Raw genomic sequence first — 20,664 nt, 5'->3', positions numbered from 1 at the left:
GTGCTCTGCACACAGTAAGCGCTCAATAAATATTACTCTATTTATCTATTTTATTTGTACATATTTATTCTATTTTGTTAATATGTTTTGTTTTGTTCTCTGTCTCCCCCTTCTAGACTGTGAGCCCGCTGTTGGGTAGGGACCGTCTCTATATGCTGCCAACTTGTACTTCCAAGCGCTTAGTATAGTGCTCTGCACACAGTAAGCGCTCAATAAATATTACTCTATTTTATTTGTACACATTTATTCTATTTATTTTATTTTTTTAATATGTTTTGTTTTGTTGTCTGTCTCCCCCTTCTAGACTGTGAGCCCGCTGTTGGGTAGGAACCGTCTCTATATGTTGCCAACTTGTACTTCCAAGCGCTTAGTATAGTGCTCTGCACACAGTAAGCACTCAATAAATATTACTCTCTTTATCTATTTTATTTGTACACATTTATTCTATTTATTTTATTTTGTTAATATGTTTTGTTTTGTTGTCCGTCTCCCCCTTCTAGACCGTGAGCCCGCTGTTGGGTAGGGACCGTCTCCGGATGTTGCCGACTTGTACTTCCCAAGCGCTTAGTATAGTGCTCTGCACACAGTAAGCGCTCAATAAATATTACTCTATTTTATTTGTACACATTTATTAAATTTATTTTATTTTGTTAGTGTTTTGTTTTGTTGTCTGTCTCCCCCTTCTAGACTGTGAGCCCGCTGTTGGGTAGGGACCGTCTCTAGGCGTTGCCGACTTGTACTTCCCAAGCGCTTAGTACAGTGCTCTGCACACAGTAAGCGCTCTCAATCAATAGGACTGAATGAATGAATGAATGGCTGACTAATCAGTGAATGACTTTTTCCAGGCCCTTCCTTCCTTCCCAGCCTAGCCAGCCTAGCCAACCAGCCAGCCGGCCAGCCCTCCTAACGGCGGTTCCTGGCCTGGCGGCGTCCGCACTACAACTCCCAGCGTGCGCTGCGAGCGGAGTGTTCCCTTCCGGCGGGTCCCCCCCCGCCCCCCATCGCCTCCGGCCGTCCCGAAGGTTCCGGACGGCTGCTCGGGTCCGCCAAGCCGCCCGTTCCCCAGCCCCGGCGGCGGGCCCCCCCGGCGGCCGTGGCCTCTCCCCCCCGCCTCGTCCTCCCGCTCGCCCTCCCGCCCTCCGTCCGGCCCTCCCTCCCTCGGCGGCGGCGGCGGGCGTTTCGTGTGGGTGGTGGTTTCCGGGGGCCCGCACTGGGGGCGGCGCGGAGCCGAGCCGAGCCGCGGCGGTTGAATGTGTCCGGGCCGGGCCGGGCCGGGCCGGGATGGAGCTGGGCGGCCTGGTGCGGAAGCTCGGTAACGCCCGCCTGAACCCTGACCCCTGACCTCTGACCCCTGACCCTCACCCCCCGTCCTTGGGGCCTCAGCCCCCATCTCTGATCCCCTGACCCCCCGATCTCTGACCCCCTGGACCTTCCCCCCGACGGCCAACAGTCCCTGACTTCCCCCCCCCCCGTCCTTTTGACCGCAGCCCCCCGATCTCTGACCCCCTGGACCTCTTCCCCGACGGCCAACAGTCCCTGACCTCTGGCCCTCCGGTCCCCTCTGACCGCAGCCCCCGATCACTGGCCCCCTGGACCCCCCCCCCCCCCCCCCGCACACACACACACGGGCTCACCCCCTGCTCTCTGGCCCCCTGGTCCCCTCTGACTGCAGCTCCCGATCTCTTATTCCCTGGACCTTCCCCCCGACCGCTAAAAGTCCCTGACCTCTGACCCCCCAGTCCCCTCTGACCGCAGCCCCCGATCTCTGACCCCCTGGACCTTCCCCCCGACGGCCAACAGTCCCTGACCTCTGCCCCCTCCGTCCTTTTGACCTCAGCCCCCAGATTTCTGACCCCCTGGACCTCAATCAATCAATCAATCAATCAATCGTATTTATTGAGCGCTTACTATGTGCAGAGCACTGTACTAAGCGCTTGGGAAGTACAAATTGGCATCACATAGAGACAGTCCCTACCCAACAGTGGGCTCACAGTCTAAAAGGGGGAGACAGAGAACAGAACCAAACATACCAACAAAATAAAATAAGTAGGATAGAAATGTACAAGTAAAATAAATAAATAAATAAATAAATAGAGTAATAAATATGTACAACCATATATACATATACGGGCTCACCCCCTGACCTCTGACCCCCTGGTCCCCTCTGACCGCAGCCCCCAGATCTCTGATCCCCTTGACCTTCCCCCCGACGGCTAACAGTCCCTGACCACTGATCCCCCCAGTCCCCTCTGACCGCAGCCCCGATTTCTAACCCCCTGGACCCTTTCCCCCGACGGGCTCACTCCCTGACCTCTGACCCCCGGACCCTCTGACCGCAGCCCCGATCTCTGACCCCCTGGACCTTTTTCCCCTATGGGCTCACCCTGACCCCCCGATCTCTGACCCCCTGGACCTTCCCCTCGACGGCCAACAGTCCCTGACCTCTACCCTCCCGTCCTTTTGACTGTAGCCCCCGATCTCTGACCCCCGGGACCCTTTCCCCTGATGGGCTCACCCCCTGACCTCTGACCTTCCGGTCCCCTCTGACCGCAGCCCCGATCTCTGACCTCCTGGATCTCCCCCCCCCACGGGCTCACCCCCTGCTCTCTGGCCCCCTGGTCCCCCCCTAACTGCAGCCCCCGATCTCTGATCCCCTGGATCTTCCCCCCAACGGCTAACAGTCCCTGACCTCTGACCCCCCAGTCCCCTCTGACCGCAGCCCTGATGTCTGACCCCCTGGACCCTTTTCCCCTAATAATAATAATGATGGCATTTATTAAGCGCTCACTATGTGCAAAGCACTGTTCTTAGCGCATGGGAGGTTACAAGGTGATCAGGTTGTCCCACGGGGGGCTCACAGTCTTCATCCCTATTTTACAGATGAGGCAACTGAGGCACAGAGAAGTGAAGTGACTTGCCCAAAGTCACAGAGATGACAAGTGGCGGAGCTGGGATTTGAACCCATGACCTCTGACTCCCAAGCCCGTGCTCTTTCCACTGCACCACGCTGCTTCTCTAATAATAATGATAGCATTTATTAAGTGCTTACTATATGCAAAGCACTGTTCTAAGCGCTGAGAGCTTACAAGGTGATCAGGTTGTCCCATGCGGGGCTCACAGTCTTAATCCCCATTTTACAGATGAGGTAACTGAGCCCTACAGGCTCACCCCCTGACCTCTGACCCCCCGGTCCCCTATAATAATAATAATGATGGTGTTTGTTAAGCACTTACTATGTGCAAACCATTGTTCTAAGCCCTGGGGGGATACAAGGTGATCAGGTTGTCCCACGTGGGGCTCACAGTCTTCATCCCCATTTTCCAGATGAGGGAACTGAGGCCCAGAGAAGTGAAGTGACTTCTCTAATTTTCTCTTCTTCCCCTCTGACTGCAGCCCCCGATCTCTGATCCCCTGGACCTTCCCCCTGAGGGCCAACAGTCCCTGACCTCTGATCCCCCAGTCCTCTCTGACCGCAGCCCCTGATCTCTGACCCCCAGGACCCTTCCCCCCCAATGGGCTCACCCCCTGACCTCTGACCCCCCGGTCCCATCTGACTGCAGCCCCTATCTCTGACCCTCTGGACCCTTCCCCTGGCTCACCCCATGACCTCCGATTCCCCGGTCCTTTTGACTGCAGCCCTGATCTCTAACCCCCTGGACTTTCCCCCCGACGGCCAACAGTCCCTGACCTCTGCCCCCACCCCTGGTCCTTTTGACCACAGCCCCCGATCTTTGACTCCCTGGACACTTTCCCCCCCTACAGGCTCGCCCCTGACCCCCTCGGTCCTCCCTCACCTATGGCCTCAGGCCCAGATCTACGACCCTGCCCCTCACCCCAATCCCTCTGACCCAATCCCCTATCTCTGACCTCCTGGACCCTTTCCTCTGACGGCCTCAGTCCCTGATCTCTAACCCTCCGGTTCCTGAACTCTGACCCCCTGGACCCTTTCCCCCGACGGGCTCACCCCCTGATCTCTGACCTCTTCCTCCCTCGCCCCCCCCCCCCCCCCCGCCCCAAGTTCCTCTCTCCCCTACGGCCTCAGCCCCTGCTCTCTGACATCCCTGGTTCCTCATTCCCCTATGGCCTCAGCTCCTGCCCTCTGACCCTTGCCCAGTCCCCTCTGACTGCAGCCCCCAATCTCCGACCCCCTGGACGCCGTCACCCCATAGGCTTACCCCTGTGAGCCCGTTGTTGGGTAGGAACCGTCTCTATATGTTGCCGATTTGTACTTCCCAAGCGCTTAGTACAGTGAATGAATGAATGACCCCCCCCCCCCCCCCCGGTCCTCCCTCCCCTATGGCTTCAGCCCCCAATCTCCGATCCTGCCCCCCACCCCCTACCCCAGTCCCTCTGACCGCAGCCCCCGATCCCTGACCCCCCAGTTCCCCTTCCCCCTACGGCCTTAGCCCCTGAACTCAGACTCCCCTGGTTCCTCATCCCCCCGTGGCCTCAGTACCTGCTCTCTGACCCTTCCCCGGTCCTCTCTGACCGCAGCCTCCGCTCTCTGACCCTCTGGACCCTTTCCCCCGACGGCCTCAGTCCCCGATCTCTGACCCGTTCCTCTGAATGCAACCTCCGATCTCTGACCCCCTGGACCCTTTCCCCCTATGGTCTCAGCCCCTGAACTCTGACACCCCCCATCCCCCCCTCCCCCCGCCGATCTCTGAGCACCCCAGATGGTCCCTCTGACCCCAGTTCCTGGTCTCTGATCCCTCAGTCCCTCAGACAGCAGCCCCAGATCTCTCACCTCCCTGAACCTTTTCCCCATGGCCTCAACCCCGATCTCTGACTCTCCCCAGCCTCCCTCTCCCTATGGTCTCAACCTCTGATTTCTGACCTTCCTCGGCCCCCCTCCCCCTGTGGCCTCAACCCTCAATATTCAACCCCTGCTTCCTTGATCCCTCTCCCTAAGGCCTTAGCCCTGATCTCTGACCCCCCGATCCCTCTTTCCCTATGGTCTCATCCCCTGTCCCCTTGACTCCTCTCTGATCCCCTCTCTGAACTCTAAGCCCTTGGTCTTTCTCCCCTTGTGAGCTGAGCCCTTGATATCTGACCACCCTGTCCCTCCAAACGCATTCCCTGCTCTCTGACCGCCCCCCTCCCAACCCACACCCTGCAATCCTTCTGTCTGCAGCTCCCACTCTCCGACCCCTGGGTTCCTTTCTGCCCACGGCCCCTGAACTTCCAACCCCAGCTCCCTCTCTGCTGGCAGCCCCTGATCTCTGACTCCCTGGGCTCTCCCTCCCTACGGCCTCAGCCCCCAGTCTCTGATCTCCTGGAGCCTCAGCCCCTGATCTCTGGCCTCCGGCCCCTCTTCCCTAGAGCCTCACTCAGCCCCTGATCTCCCACCCCCTGGTCCTTCTTCCCCTGTGGGCTCCACCCTGACCTCTGACCCCTCAGTTCCTCTCTAACTGCAGTCCCCAGTCTCTGCCCCCACACTCCCTCTCTGACCTCCCGGTCCCCCTCCCACTATGGGCTCAGCCCTGATCTTTGACTCCCCCGTCTCTCTCTGACTGTAGACCCAAGTTTCATCCCTCTTCTTCCACTTAGCCCCTTCCCCCCGCCCCTCTTCCCTCACCCTTCCAGTTTTCCCACGGTTCCCCTCCAATTCCCATCCCTGAACCCGGCTCGGGAACCCCGAATGCATCCGCTTCAGCCCGCGACTGTCACCGCGCCCCGGTTCACAGGGAAGCGGCAACACCCTACAGGGGTGGCGCACCCCAGCCTTTGGCCTGCAAGGTCTCCCCAGCCCCCTCCCTCCGCCCTTCCCTCCCTTCCTTTCTCTGGCCCCTCCAGGCCGGACCTCATGCCTTTCCCTGTCTGGCAGGGCACCCACTGGTGGAGATCCGGGAGCGGGCACTGCACAACCTGTGCTGCAAGCTGGAGCACGGGCTGGCTTCTCTCTCCCAGCTGGCTGGAGACAAGCGGCTGCTCATCCACCTCCTGGAGTGGTTCAATTTCCCTTCCACCCCCATGAAGGAGGAGGTGCTGGCTCTGATCGGCAGCTTGGCCAAGGTAAAAGCGTCCCGGGCGTCCCCAGGAGCCGCTCTTTCGAGTAACACACTTTTGGATCCGAGCGCTAACAAGGAGTAACAGAGAAGCAGCATGGCCTCGTAGATAGAGCAAGGGCTTGGGAGTCAGAAGGACCAGGCTTCTGAATTTCAACTCCACCACTTGTCTGCTGGGTCACCTTGGGCAAGTCACATCACCTCTCTGGGCCTCAGTTACCTCATTGGTAAAATGGGGATTAAGACTGTGAGCCCCATGAGAGGCATGGACTGTGTCCAATCTGCTTAGCTTGTATCTACCCCAGCGCTTAGCACAGCAGTGTCTGGTACATGGTAAGTGCTAGTGAAGCACATGGCTCAGTGGAAAGAGCACGGGCTTGGGAGCCAGAGGTCGTTGGTTCTAATCCCGGTGACACCACCTGTCAGCTGTGTGACTTGGGGCAAGTCACTTCACTTCTCTGGGCCTCAGTTACCTAATCTGGAAAATGGGGATGAAGACTGTGAGCCCCACGTGGGACAACCTGATTTTCTTGTATCCTCCACAGCGCTTAGAACAGTGCTTTGCACATAGTAAGAGCTTAACAAATGCCATCATTATTATAGAGATGCAGCATGGCTCAGTGGAAAGAACACGGGCTTTGGAGTTAGAGGTCATGGGTTCAAATCCTGGCTCCACCACTTATCTGTGTGACTTTGGGCAAGTCACTTAACTTCTCTGGGCCTCAGTTCCCTCATCTGTAAAATGGGGATGAAGACTGTGAGCCCCATGTGGGACAACCTGATTTCCTTGTATCTACCCCAGCACTTAGAACAGTGCTTGGCACATAGTAAGCACTTAACAAATACCAACATTATTATTATTATTGTTAACAAATATTGTAAAAAATTTTTAATGTCTTGTCTTCCGTATAGGCTCTAAACTCTTTGTGGGCAGGGATTGTGCTTACCAACTCTATTGTACTGTACTCTCCCAAATGCTTAGTATTGTGTTCAGCACACAGCCCTCAATGAACACCATTAATTGATTGGGAGAACAGGAATAAAATCTTGACTTTCCAGATGAGGAGACTGAAGCACAGAGAAGTTAAAAAATAATAATAATAATGATGGCATTTGTTAAGCGCTTACTATGTGAGAAACACTGTTCTAAGCGCTGGGGGGGGATACAAGGTGAACAGGTTGTCCCACATAGGGCTCACAGTCTTAATCCCCATTTTACAGATGAGGTAACTGAGGCATAGAGAAGTTAAGTGACTTGCCCAAAGTCACACAGCTGACAAGTGGCGGAGCTGGGATTAGAACCCATGACCTCTGGCTCCCAAGCCCGGGCTCTTTCCACTGAGCCATGCTGCTTGCCCAAGGTCACACAGCAGACAAGTGATTGAGTCAGGGTTCAAACCCAGGTCCCATGAGTCCCAGGCCCGTGCTCTTTCCACTAAGCCACACTGCTGCTCAACCTTCTCTCCCCACTGGTGCTGTACTCGGTCATGGGAGTTGACAGCCAGAGAAATTCTTGTCCTGAGTTCAGCACCATCCTTCCAATCTTTACATTTTTATACTCCCCCCATTAACATACAGAGGAATCAGCACGATAAAGTTGACATCGAAGAGCGAATCGTTCATGTCACGGTGTCTGGGGTACAGTGAACTTGCAGATTAGCGATAAAGATTTTTTACACTTACAAAGTGTAGTTTTTGTCTTTTAATCCAGTGAAATCTAAGCAGTTGGAGTGGCTCCCAGAGGGCGGGAAGCTCAAGTTGCTAAAACGACCCTACTTTAAATGAGCCTAGAAGGGAACTGAAACAGGCCAATGAACCTTTAGCAAAGGGAGAGGAGCTGAGACATTATTAGCAGAGGTGGTTATAATCGACCATCTGGTGGCAGAACGACCTGGAATCGACAAGACCAGCTGTCTGTACATTGCTATTTAAGGAATAAGATCTCCTTATTTTAATGGGAAGAAAAGAAGTATTCATTTTGCAAGAATAGAACAGAGTTCTTCGTAAAGGGCAGGCATTTGAGTTATTAAATTGGGATTGGATGGAATTATCTGTTCACTGGAATAAATGACTCTGTGAAGCTGCATTTAAGTTTTGATAAAATAATTCTCTAGTTGAGGTTAACAGTTTAAAAGTGGAATGAATCAGTCATTGCCTTTTTGGGGGGAATTAAGAGGAGTGCTTAATGTTTTCACCTACCTACCTCTTAATGTAGCATGATGTTATTCCAGTTTCAGAATTCTCAACCTTTTTAGTGAGGCCTCTAGCCCTGATCTTGGGAAGCAAAGTTGGTGATGAGATCTGTTTGTGTTCGCCGAGAAGATGGGAGAGAGTAAAGTTGCTCTTTGACCCCAATTACACCTAACTTCACTTGTGTTTTTTTTTTGTTGGGTTTGAGAAATCAAATACTGCTTTTCTTCTTTCTGTGGTCACTGTCGACAAAATAATTCTCATTTTTTCTGGTGAGGATGATTTTGGTATGGTCCTTTGTCGTTTGGGGGGTGGGGAGAGTGCAAAATAGGTGTGAAAGAATGGATGCGGCTCCCAGAAGCCAGTGCTCCGTTGTCCTTCCTGGTGATCTGTAGGTAGCATTTACTCGAAATATTCCTGGACTTTTGTACATTTGAGTTGGCCAATCTCTCCAACACAGCTTCCTCGTGTCTGCCGAGATGCTTCCCACAGAGACTCAGATTTGGTTGAGAAATAGCAGGGCCATTTTCCATTTCTTCTTGGTTTGCTCGAGGTGTAGGATTTATTGGGCGTTTTTGATCATCCTCCGCTGACCGCCTTTTGTCATTGCAGCATCCGCCAGCGGCACAGCATCTGCATGAGATTGGGGCCGTGGAATTCTTCTCCCAACTTCGCCCCAATGTCCATCCAAATCTGCAAGCTGAAATCGACGGCATTTTGGATGGGCTCTTCCTCCTTTCTTCAGAAGTCCCGTCCCCGCATCACCGTGCTGCATCTCACCGGACCACATCCTCGGCCCCTGTAAACAATCCAGGTAGCTCCGTGCAGTTCAGAGGGGAGAGGTTAAGAAGGAAAGGCCTCTTGGAGGAGAAATGATAGTAGTAGAGCTTTGAACATGGGGAGAATGGTGGTTTTTCAAGTGTGGAGCAGCAGGGAGGATACGAGCAAGGGGTTGACATTGAGAGAGACAAGATGGAGGTAGAATGAGCAGGTTGGAGCAGGAGTGAAGTATGTGGGCTGGGTTGCAGTGGGAGATGCGAGGCTAAGTAGGACGGGGGAGAGCTGATTGCTTTAAAGCATCTCTCGTGCTTTAATCTTACCCTCTGAAATGTTCATGCCTTTGCATGCAGGTACTCAAAAATATTACTGAATGGGTGAGTGGATGTTATATGACATTTAGCTTTAATTCTGTTTGTTCTGAAGACTTGACACCTGTCTCCACATGTTTTGTTTTGTTGTCTGTCTCCCCCTTCTAGACTGTTGGGTAGGGACCATCTCTATATTTTGCCAACTTGTACTTCCCAAGCACTTAGTACAGTGCTCTGCACACAGTAAGTGCTCAATAAATACGATTGAATGAATGAATGATACAAGGTAATCAGGTGAACTTCTCTGGGCCTCAGTTACCTCATCTCTAAAATTGGGATTTATTTCCCATTCCCCCTCTACCTAGACTTTGAGCCCCATTTGGGACAGGGACAGTATCTTGTATCTACCCCAGCATTTTGTTTGGTGTTCGGCACATGTAAGTGCTTAACAGATACTATTATTATTATTATTCTTATTGTTAACAATAATAATAATAATAATGGCATTAATAATAATGATCTCAGGGACTGGATCTCCCAATCACTAATTGAGGTGTAGATGATCAATAGTCTCTACTAATTGCTCTATATGAATATCCTAGCCAGATAATTCAGACCCCAAGTGGGTATTTTTGGCCAAAGATGATCCACTTAAATCATCTCTGGAGCAAACCAACTAGTTTGTTGCCCTGTCTTCCAACTTCCATGAACTGGCAGTTCCAGCCAGTATATCTCAGCAACAAATGGCTCCTTAATTTCGTTGAGAAATTTTTTTATAAGGGAAGTGCAGCATCCTATGTGGAAATGGTTGGTACTTTTCTAGACTGTCTTGTCAAAGCACATTTATGAAGAAAAAGAAAACTTAAAAGATTGGAAATAGTTTTCGTGAGGTAATGAAATCACCCCAGGTAACAGAAGTTTCCTCTGCTTTTTAGTTTCGCCTCAAGAAGAAGAAATCATCACTGGCTATTTTCCACAAGACAGAAGTAACTTCCAGGAGAGGGAATTGCCTCCCAAAAGACCCGTGGGTGTGTAGAGCAATGGATGGCGTTTGCATAGATTAATCTGAAATGGCTGGGCATGCCCAATCCCGAGAAGTCATTACTGTAGGGCTCAAAACCTTAATTGCCTAACCCAAGTTGACAGTTTCTTCAGATCATCGGTCTGTGGTGTGAAGGCACCAAGAAGGTTAACAAAATGTTGGATGTCTTCAGCAAAGGGATAGAAGGCAAAAGGCATCATTTTGTCACTATAGAATACCACATGTGGAATATTATGTTATCGTGGTTGCTTCATCTTTGGAGGGACAGAATAGAGCTGGTGGCAGACAGAAGGGCAAACAAGATGATCAAGAGACAGCCTGGCTTCCATTAGAGAATAAACCAAAAAAGTTGGGACTCCAACCTGGAAATACAAAAGCTGATGGAACCCATGACTGAAGTTTGCAAAAGCATGAACGGTGTGGACAGGGAGAACATGCCATTATTATTAAATCTGCCAACACTAGGACTTTAAAGCAGCGAGTGAGGCATAGGGGAGTGAGCAGGGGCCTGGGTGTCAGAGGGAGCTGGGTTCTAATCCCAGCTCTGCCACTTGTCTGCTGTGTGACCTTGGACAAGTCACCTAATGTCTCTGGGCCTCAGTGCCTCATCTCTAAAATGGGGATTAAGACTATGAGCCCCATGTGGGACATGGACTGTGCCCAGCTTGATTGTCTTTGTATCTACCCTACCACTTAGTACCGCACTTGACGCATAGTAAGTGCTTAACGAATACCATTAAAAAAAAAATGAAAGGTTCAAGGAGGAGTTTGAAAAGTAAAAAAATAAAAACACTTCTTCAAACAATCGTGGGGGTGGAAATTTAAGGGATTTCTTAACATGGGTTGTTGTGCAGGTTGAAAGTATCGATAAGCTCAAGAGTCTTTTGGGCAGGGTCACGAAGGATGAGGATTCAGTCATTCATTCATACAGTTGTATTTATTGAGTGCTTACTGTGGGCAGAGCACTGTACTAAGTGCTTGGAAAGTACAATTCAGCATAAAGAGAGGCAATCCCTGCTCACAACGGGCTTACAGTCTGGACAGATCATAATTGGGTAGGAGAGGGAAACTTAAGGCTGCAGAGCGGAACACTCATCCCCGAACATGAGGAAGCTAGTCCTGAATAGCAGACATCACCTTGTTCCTCTCAGTTCTGATATCCCTGTTATAGACAGAATCCTGGGCCATCAATTTGACCCAGGAGTGTGGTGGCTCAGGGACTTGGGGAAACTGCAAGGGGACTAATGAGGCTCATGCTGGGAGACAAAAAAAAAAATTACAAAGCTCTTTTGCAGGGTTTTTTTGCCCATAGATTTCCCCAAGAAGCAATGCTCATTTTCCCTAAAATTAAAGCGCACCAAGCTTTGTCTTCAAATTACCCTCTGGCCAGGGTCGGCTGAGCCCATTCCCACTGCTCTCCATTAGAGTCTTATGGAGTTGATTATTTTTGTGACTATTCAGCACGTTTTCTCAGAACTCTTACCGACCCTAACAGTCCTATCTTATTTCAGTGGCTCTTTGGAAGCCAGCATCTTTGAGGACTTAGAGTTCTACAGTAAACACATGTTGTCCTTTCACGACTTCCTTTCTTTTCCCTCACCTGTTGTGGCTTGGAAAAGGGCACAGCATATAGCGTAAATTGGTTGGTGGGTTGTCCTTTTCCAGTTGGAAGGGCATGTGCAGAAGCGGCTTCTCAATCCTGCCAGTTTACCTCTCTGAGCAGGGAAAAGGCAGCTGAAAAATGAGCATGCCCGGGACCTGGGTGGTTTTTAATTATTCTTGGTCTTTCTGGGCCACCTACTGACTCCTTCAATTTTGCCGAAGAGTGACACTGTTTAGGTGTGCTGGTTTCAGTTGCTCTTATTGAAATCTTCATTTGCTTTTCCTGCAGGTTTAAAGTTAAAAGGAGAATATCAAGTATTAAACCTTGTAAAGGATATTTAAACACGAACTGTCATTTTTAATGGATTTTATTTATTTCTTTGAAATGTGCTTTTACAGGTAGCAGGTCAGTTGAGAGTTACATATACAAACTGACCTACCGTTTATAATGCTGATTTCCTGAGGTCAGTTATGCCACTTGCTGTCAGGTGCTAGCCAGTCACTGGGAAAATGGAAAATGAATCTGGAAGTTGAAAAAATGGCAGCTTAAAATTAATGCATGATAAGTGCTTTTTACCCGGTTACCTTTTAGGATATACATGTAAATGGCTCCCCGATAGAGGAGAAAAAAGCTCTTTTTTAAAAAATAAGTCCAGGAAAATAGTAAATTAGTAGTTTTGGTAAGGGAAAATTTTACCTTAAATGTGCCATGTTTTCCCAATGAAAATGTTTGTTTTTTGTTGATCATGAAAAGGTGAATTCTTCGTCTTTTAGAGTGTAATATTCTCATTGACTTCAGCTAATGTGGGTTATGGATGAACTTAATGAAGATGTCCCCCTACTGTATTGCTATTCTTTCATATTACATTCATAGGCAAGTGGGTTAAATGCCAGAAGGTTTCAGGAGTTTTACCACTCATTTCTAGAGTGGCTCTACTCTGTTGTCATAATGATGTCACATTTTTACCATTTTTTTTAACAGTAAATCAGTCGGTGAAGTGCTTAAAGTTTTCCACGTTTCCTTGGCTGCCGCTGACCACCACAGACAGACATGTTCTCTCCTCGAATGAAAGGTACAGGAACCGAAGTGTTTAAATGGTTCCTAATTCAATTACAGATATTCAGTCTCAGTGCTCCTAATTCAATTACAGATATTCAGTCTCCGTGCTTGACAGATAATTCATCATCATTATTACTCTCTTCCCACTGTAAGTAATTTTTCAAGGCAATTTGGTGTTCATGAAAGGCACAAGATCATCTAGATTAAAGTGCCTCATTTATCGGGTGAATTGGTTTTTGCTGGGTTGAGCAAGGTGTCTCAGAAGTGCATGGCTGGGAAACCCCACTAAGCAGGAGTGATTATGTAAATCTCCACTTCAGGCGGTAACACCAAAGGGAGTGTTAGGTCTAAGTGGAATTGTTATCTTGGAAATACCCAGTCACCAGAACCAAGTTAAATAAGACTAAGCCCCACTTTTCCTCAGCTCCCACTCCCTTCTGTAGTCATCCTTACTTGCTCTCTTTGCTCTCTCCCCTCTTCCCTCCCGACAGCACTTATGAATACATGTAAATATCTTTAATTTTACCTATTTACATTGATGCCTGTTTACTTGTATTGATGTCTCCCCCGCAGACTGTGAGCCCGCTGTGGGCAGGGATTGTCTCTCTTTATTGCTGTATTGTACTTTCCAAGCACTTAGTACAGTGCTCTGCACACAGTAAGCACTCAATAAGCATGATTGAATGAATGAATGAAGTTAAATAGAATCTCCAGTTTTCTTGAAAAATAAGTCTTAGGAAAACTAAATGCTGATAACAACATCCAGATGCCATCATTCCCAGCTCCCAAATCCTAAAATTGAAAGTTCTGCCTTAATGTGAGTCTTCGATCAAGCAGGCATTTATTGAGGATCTGCTTTGTGCAGAGCCCCATACTAAGCGCTTGGGAGATGTGTTTTGGTTTGAGTGCAGTAAGTGAGTTAGGGAATGTTCTTCTGACTCCCTGAGCTTTCTGGGCCTCGGCATGATGAGTTACTAAAGGAATCGCTTGTGTGCCCCTGTGACCACACGTGGCTTCGGAACAAGCGAATCCCACAGTGCAACTGTTCTCTTTGGAAAGGTTTTGGAAGAATGCCGCCCCTACATTCTAGGAGCAGTAGATGTGAGTAGCATGATACCATTATTAATCCACTGAATTTTCAGTAACCCATCCCTGAAACAAAATTCTTTGAACAGTTTCGGGGTTTTCTTTCTTATGGAAAAGAAGCTGGAGGCAGTCTTGGGGTGTAAATAATTTGAAAGTTGAAAGGCCAACTGTTTGCCTTTTGTAAGCCATTTCCTTTTTTTCCTCCAATAATCATTTCACATTAAAATCGTGCAGAGTTTTGGGAAACTCCAGAATTAGCAAGACAGTTCAAATCTTACAGCACCTCTGTTCTTGAAGTATCAATACTAAAGAAAATGGAATGCAGCTACTGTGCATTGTACACATGTCACTAGTACAGTTTCACTTTCTGGTCCTGCTTTTCTAGCTCTTCAGCTTCCTTGGGCCACCTTGATTGAGCTTGGCCAGACAAGAGTATCAATAGTGAGGCCCCAGAACACAGATGGCCAACAAGGAGGCAATGTTAGCAGCAGCCCAACTTCACTGGGCAGGGCATAGGAGGAGAATGGGTGACAAGAGGATACCCAAGTAGCTACTCTATGCTGGGCTGAAAGGGGGCACACACACAAGTCGGGGAGGGAGAAGAAAGGATTTAAAAGCAAAGTGAAGCTCACATTCCCAAAGTGACATCACAGCAGACAGACAGTTGGAAGATCACAACTGACCTGAGGCTTTGAGAAGCTAGAGCTACCAGAAGGGCAGCCTCCACAACAGAGACTGTCCTGAGTGAGGCAAACTTGAGCCTTGGGGTCAGAATGACCTGGGTTCGAACCCTGGATACTACACTTGTCTGCTCTGTGTCCTTGGCCAAGTCACTTAACTTCTCTGTGGCTCAATTACCTCATCTGTAAAACGGGGATTAAGATTGTGAGCCCCATGTGGAACAGGGACTGTGTCCAATCCAGTTTGCTTGTATCCACCCCAGGCTTAGTACAGTGCCTGGCACATATTAAGTGCTTAACAGATACCATATTTATTGTGGTAATTTAAACTTGGACTGTCTCTCTAAGCAGCATGGTGTAGTAGAAAGAACATGGGCTTGGAAGTCAGAGGATGTGAATTTTAATTCTGCCTCCACCACTTGTCTGCTATGTGACCTTGGGCATGCCACTTAATTTCTCTATGCCTCAGTTACCTCATCTGTAAAATGGGGATTAAGACTGTGAGCCCCATGTCAGACAACCTGATGGTCTTTTGTCTAGTCCAGTGCTTAGAACACTGCTTGGCACATGATAAGCGCTTAACAAATACCATTATTATTATGCACCATATAGAAGGGAATATTGACCACACATCAGTCTTTTCACCCACAAGTACCTATATGGAGAGGATTTCTCCTCATTAGCGTCTAAAAATTTAGGGCAGTGGTACAGATAGATAAAGGTATCTGTAGCTCATTCTGCAGTGTTTATTATATGTGTATTATAGTGTCCTGACCACTTAGTACAGTGTTCTTCACCCAGCGAACGCTCTAGAAGTGAAGGGGAAACAGCGTGGCCTTAGTGGATAAAACATGGGCCTGGGACTCAGAGGACCTGGGTTCTAATCCCAGCTCTGCCATTTGTCTGCTGCGCAAATCACTTCACTTCTCTGAGCCTCAGTTACCTCATCTGTAAGATGGGGATTGGACCTCTGAGCCCCTTTATGGGACATGGGCAGTGTCCAGCCTGATTGTCTTGTATCTACCCCAGTGCTTAGTACAGTGCCTGGCACATCATAAGTGCTTAAGAAATCCCATTTTAAATAAATAAATAAGTGCCATTGTTGATGAGGATGATGATGGTGGCCAAGGTTTGGAGGGGTCCAAAGGTTTTAGAAAACAACCTGCTTGCCGCCTCTGCATCGTGTGCCAGCTGAACCATTTCTACACTGCCAGCATGTACTGGAGTTTCAGAGGAGTGATGTGTACACTTCCTATCTTGGGTGTCAGTGGATCTGCTCAAGGACTGCTTGTCCACCCCTAGCACCAGGTTCCAAGGACTATGTTATTAATCAGTGCTGTTTATTGATCACTTACGGGTTGCAGAACACTGTATTAAGCGATTGGGAAAGTACAGTACAGTGTTGTGCAGATGAATCAGTTCTGTTTAGGTTCTGTATTGGCTCTAAGCTGTTTTAGAAATCCTGATCTACTTTCACGTTTGTACATTTGTCTAAATTCCTGATATGTCTGTCTGGAACACTGTGTTCTATAGCCCCTCTTGCTGTCATACTGTCCCAAGTGCTTAGTACAGTGCTTCAAAGAGAGTAAGCACTCAGTAAATAGCACTGATTGGTTGACTGATTGTAGTCTCGGATTTGATTGGAAGTTCCTAGAAGGCAGACATCTGTTTAATCCACTCTGTTCCTCTTCAGCCCTGTTTGCAGTTGGTACTGCTGAAATGCTTTTTGATGATTGAGGGGATGATGCCAGGATGCTCTGGGAAATGTTAATGTTTATAAAGAGTGCTTTGATTTCTTTTAGCTCTCTGAGAAGTACTAACCACACTTTAATCTGGAATACATGTGAGCTGTTACAAGATGTGATTATGCAAGATTTTCCTGCTGAGATCTTCCTTCAGAGACCAAAAATTGTTCAGGTGGGGATCGTTTAAGTTTGAAAAGCATGGGCCCACATTGATACAATTTTGCATTAGTCTCTTCCTTTAAGGTTTCCAGTTAGCCAGTTAATCATACTAGATAGCCACAGGATGTAGGGCTAGAATGGGTTTCCAGTGTTCACTGGGCCTGCTGGCTTCAAAATGGTGAACTCCAGCCATCCTGAGTACGCCTAGGTTTGAATTTAGAGCTCAGGGGCCGGGAAGAGTGCTCTGTATGCTCGCATCTTCAGATTCTGGAGTACCCTGAGACGTGAGGCACTTCCCTGAGCCCCTCAAGGCCAAGTTCCCCTGGACCTATAATGGGGCAGGTTAGAGGGGCAACATGTCCATGACTGGGGCCTTTCTCAGCCTTTGTGCTCTGGGAGAGAAAGCATTGGAACTGCGGATCCAGACCATGTCTTGCCTCTGGAAAGTTCTACACCTAAATGTCCTGATTTCAGAGAGACCATGAAGGGCATATTATAGAGTTGGGGTGGGGGAGGGCTGGCTTCTGTAAACAAAACGGCAGAAAATGTGTCGTAGAATCCCACCCCCAGTAAAGGTTCTCCACTATGTGAGTTTTCAGACTTGGAACTACAGAGACCTCTTTCTCTTCGGGAACCTACTTTCCAGCCAAGTAGCCTTTACTGGCTGGAAGCTTTTTTTACTTCTGCCCAAATATTGCTCTCTCATTTTATCTTATTTCCCTTCAAGGGACAATATTTTGGTGTCCTAAGCGTCTGCCTTGCCAGGCAGGAGATGACTCCCAGGGATGCCAAGGTGTGATGTTGCATGTCACTTGGGGTGGTGGAAGGTTTGGTAACATGGTCCATTTGGGTAAGTGGTAGTAGGAAAGGGTGGCAGTACCCTGGTTTCAGACAAAAGGTAAATTTTAGTTCTCGTCAGGTCTGCATGAGCAGAACTTCACTCTCCACTGCTTTTCCTTTTCTTTTGCAAACAGGCTGCTTTTCATTCCTTCACTTTCTTTAGCTTATTTTTAACTTTTCTGGTAAGTCTAGGCCTCTGTTCTCCTAATCATTTTCATTGTTGTTCTATATTCCAGAGCCTTTTGTCTCTATTGAAGCTGGCATTCGGAAGAGATGGAAAACATCACTTAGCTTTGCAGGCTGTGTCGTGCTTACAACAATTGTGTACATATTTAAGAAACAGACTTAACTTTCATCGAGATCCAAGTTTTTTCTCCAGTAAACAAGGTGTTTATATAATTATTTAGTCTTTACTTTCTGGCTGTGTCTGTATCATTTCCATTATATTTGATATGGCAGAAGTCAGAACACAATCCTTCCTCCTTTACTCACTCATCAGTAGAACATAAATTATTAAAATTTAAAAGAATTAAAGCATGGAAATAAATTGGCTCCCATCCCCTAAAGATTCTTACATAATTCTTTTCTCTCACTCATGGATAGAGACCAACATAATCAGGTAAGCAGCGTGGCCTGATAGAGAGAGCATGCCCTGGGAGTCAGAAGGAACTGGATTCTAATCCTGTCTCTGTCACTGGCCAGCTGTGTGACCTTGGGCAAGTCATTTCACTTCTCTGTGCCTGAGTTACCTCATCTGTAAAATGGGGATTGAGACTGTGGGTCCCACGTGGGACAGGGACTGTGTCCAACTCTATTTACTTCTATCCACCCCAGTGCTTAGTACAGTGCCTGGCACGTAGTAAGCACTTAACAAATACCACAATTATTATTGCTATTATTATTAGGCATTCCTGCATCAGGTGTGAAAACCATACAACATTTCTGTCTCTACAACTGATTATTGATATAATTATGTGTCCAATTCACTGTCCCTTTAAGTTCCCATTTTTTTCATCTGTATATGAAGTGACATTGGCCACCCTTCTTTAGGTTGATGGTTCTAGTCCAAAAATAGAGAAGGAAGCCAAGTGTTCAAATGGAATCTCAACCTGTTTGGTGGCTTTAACCCCTTTATCTGTGTACCAGAATTAAAGATGTGAAGTCTTCAAGCCAGGTCTGCGGACTCTGCCCTCGATCCCCCTCCTTTCTCGTAAGTCTCTTTCCTGGAGTGGCTGCTGTTGGCCCCAGAGCCGTCTCTGATTCTGCTACCACGGTCAGCAGCTGTAGCCCGTTTCATCCGACCAAAGCAACGGGCTCATGGCAATTTGGCACAGCAAGCTGCAGTCACTTTGGCTGGAAATGAATTCTACATGTGTTAAGAAGCTTTGCGGGCTCTTCATGTTGTGCTGCATGCCTACTCTCCCTTGCACTCCAGGCCTCAGGGGAAACCCGGCTGACTATAATCAGTAACTTCTGGGGACCAGGTTCACCATGGACATGCGCTCCTTTATAGACTCTTTATCTTCCCCTTCTGCCTACCCCTTCTCCTCTCCTAGTCCTGCCAACCACACGAAGGGAATCAATCCCCAAATCAATTTTTGATCTCTGTTTATATTCAATGGAAAACTAATGGCCTGAGAGATCTTGGCTCTGCGCCATGTCTGCTGTGGGGCCTTGGGAAAGTCACTTCTCTGTGCCTCAGTTACCTCATCTGTAAAATGGGGATTAAGACTGGGAGCCCTAACTGGGACAGGGACTGTGTCCAACCCGATTTGCTTGTATCCACCCCAGAGCTTAGTATGGTGCCTGGCATGTAGTAAGTGCTTAACAAATACCACAATTATTATTACTATTATTCTGTGCTTCTTCTGATTGGGACATTGACTCCCCTCTCTCCAGGAGAATTAAGCCCTTCCTCTTTTTAAATAAAGGTCTTTGGAGGGAATGATGAAAGTAATTATTATAGAGGGGAGGTAGACATTAATATAAATAAATCAATTACAGCTATTGACATAAGTGCTGTGGGGCTGAGGGTGGAGTGAATGCCAACTGCCTACAGGATATAGTTCCAAATGCAACAGTAAGTAATGGAAGTAATGCCTGGTGAGACATTCATTCCCCAAGGTGAGGCTGGAGGGGGAAATACACAACCAAGGTATTTGTTTAGAGGTCGACTCTAGTCGGCTTACTCACATTAAAGCAGTGAGTGCTGTATGTTCATTCGATTTAACCCATTTCTCATATTGGCTGGCACATCTCATCAATGCTTTTCATAGAACAGTTACTTGTCCTGCGTCCTTGATGAAAAATGCGCCTTCATTTTCATTTTTCTTTCTTTTATTCTTAGATTCGGTGTCTCAGAATTCCTCTCTGACCTATTGCCAAGAAGCCAGAGGCGCCCAGCATTCTCCAAATCCATCCCCTGGAAGCAGTAGCCCTCGCCCTTCCGTCATTGGACGCACTGGCCAGCGCCCCAGGGGGGATGGCCAGGATTGGGATGCAGTTTCTTCCAGGTGAATTGAGCCATAGTGCCAGCTAGTGAGATCAGGCTGGGGAGGACATCAGGTGGCCATTGCCAGAAGAGCCGAGGACAGAGGCTTACTCATCCTGCTGGCTCATTTTAGCTTGTTTTTTTTTTTAAGGGGCCACTCCAGTTAGCTTACTCAGTTTGAAGCAATGAATGCTGCCTGTTTGTTTTTCACCGAATTTTTAGTTTGCAAACTCCTTGAGAGTATAATAGATCCATTCTCAAAGGTTTTGGGGAAGTTCTCTATGTCCAGTAAGTGCCTGAAGAGTGACCTTGTTTGTGTATTTTCCCCTCCTTCCACACCATGGGTAATCGATGTTTCACCCGGCATTACTTACATTACGTACTGTTGCATTTGGAACTATACCCTTTAGGCAGTTGGTATTCACTCCACCCTCAGCCCCACAGCACTTATGTACATTGCTGTAATTAATTTATTTATATTAATGTCTTCCTCCCTCTAGACTTTCAGCTCGTTGTGGGCAGGGAATGTGTCTCCCAATTCTGCTGTATTGTACTCTCCCAAGCACTAAGTATAGTGTTTTGTACACAATAAACATTCATTAAATACCATTGATTATTTATGTAAGACTTCTTTGGCTTGTTAATAGGTGAGTGTTTAGTACAGTTCACTACA

General features: G+C 48.1%; 1 protein-coding gene across 1 annotated transcript in view; it reads left to right on the top strand.

Annotated features, from left to right (window-relative positions):
* The first annotated feature begins 1,281 nt into the window (after positions 1 to 1,281).
* RTTN (rotatin) overlaps positions 1,282 to 20,664 on the top strand; it is a 206,026-nt gene continuing 186,643 nt past the window's right edge. The window contains exons 1-8 of the mRNA XM_038746402.1: positions 1,282 to 1,312; positions 5,828 to 6,015; positions 8,811 to 9,012; positions 10,222 to 10,314; positions 12,913 to 13,003; positions 16,559 to 16,673; positions 17,737 to 17,887; positions 19,848 to 20,013. Coding sequence (XP_038602330.1) covers positions 1,282 to 1,312; positions 5,828 to 6,015; positions 8,811 to 9,012; positions 10,222 to 10,314; positions 12,913 to 13,003; positions 16,559 to 16,673; positions 17,737 to 17,887; positions 19,848 to 20,013 — 1,037 coding nt within the window. The remainder of the gene's footprint in view (positions 1,313 to 5,827; positions 6,016 to 8,810; positions 9,013 to 10,221; positions 10,315 to 12,912; positions 13,004 to 16,558; positions 16,674 to 17,736; positions 17,888 to 19,847; positions 20,014 to 20,664) is intronic.

Source organism: Tachyglossus aculeatus, chromosome 5 (assembly GCF_015852505.1).
Source record: "Tachyglossus aculeatus isolate mTacAcu1 chromosome 5, mTacAcu1.pri, whole genome shotgun sequence".
Classification (NCBI taxonomy): Eukaryota; Metazoa; Chordata; class Mammalia; order Monotremata; family Tachyglossidae; genus Tachyglossus; species Tachyglossus aculeatus.
This window is presented reverse-complemented; position numbering and strand designations above follow the sequence as displayed.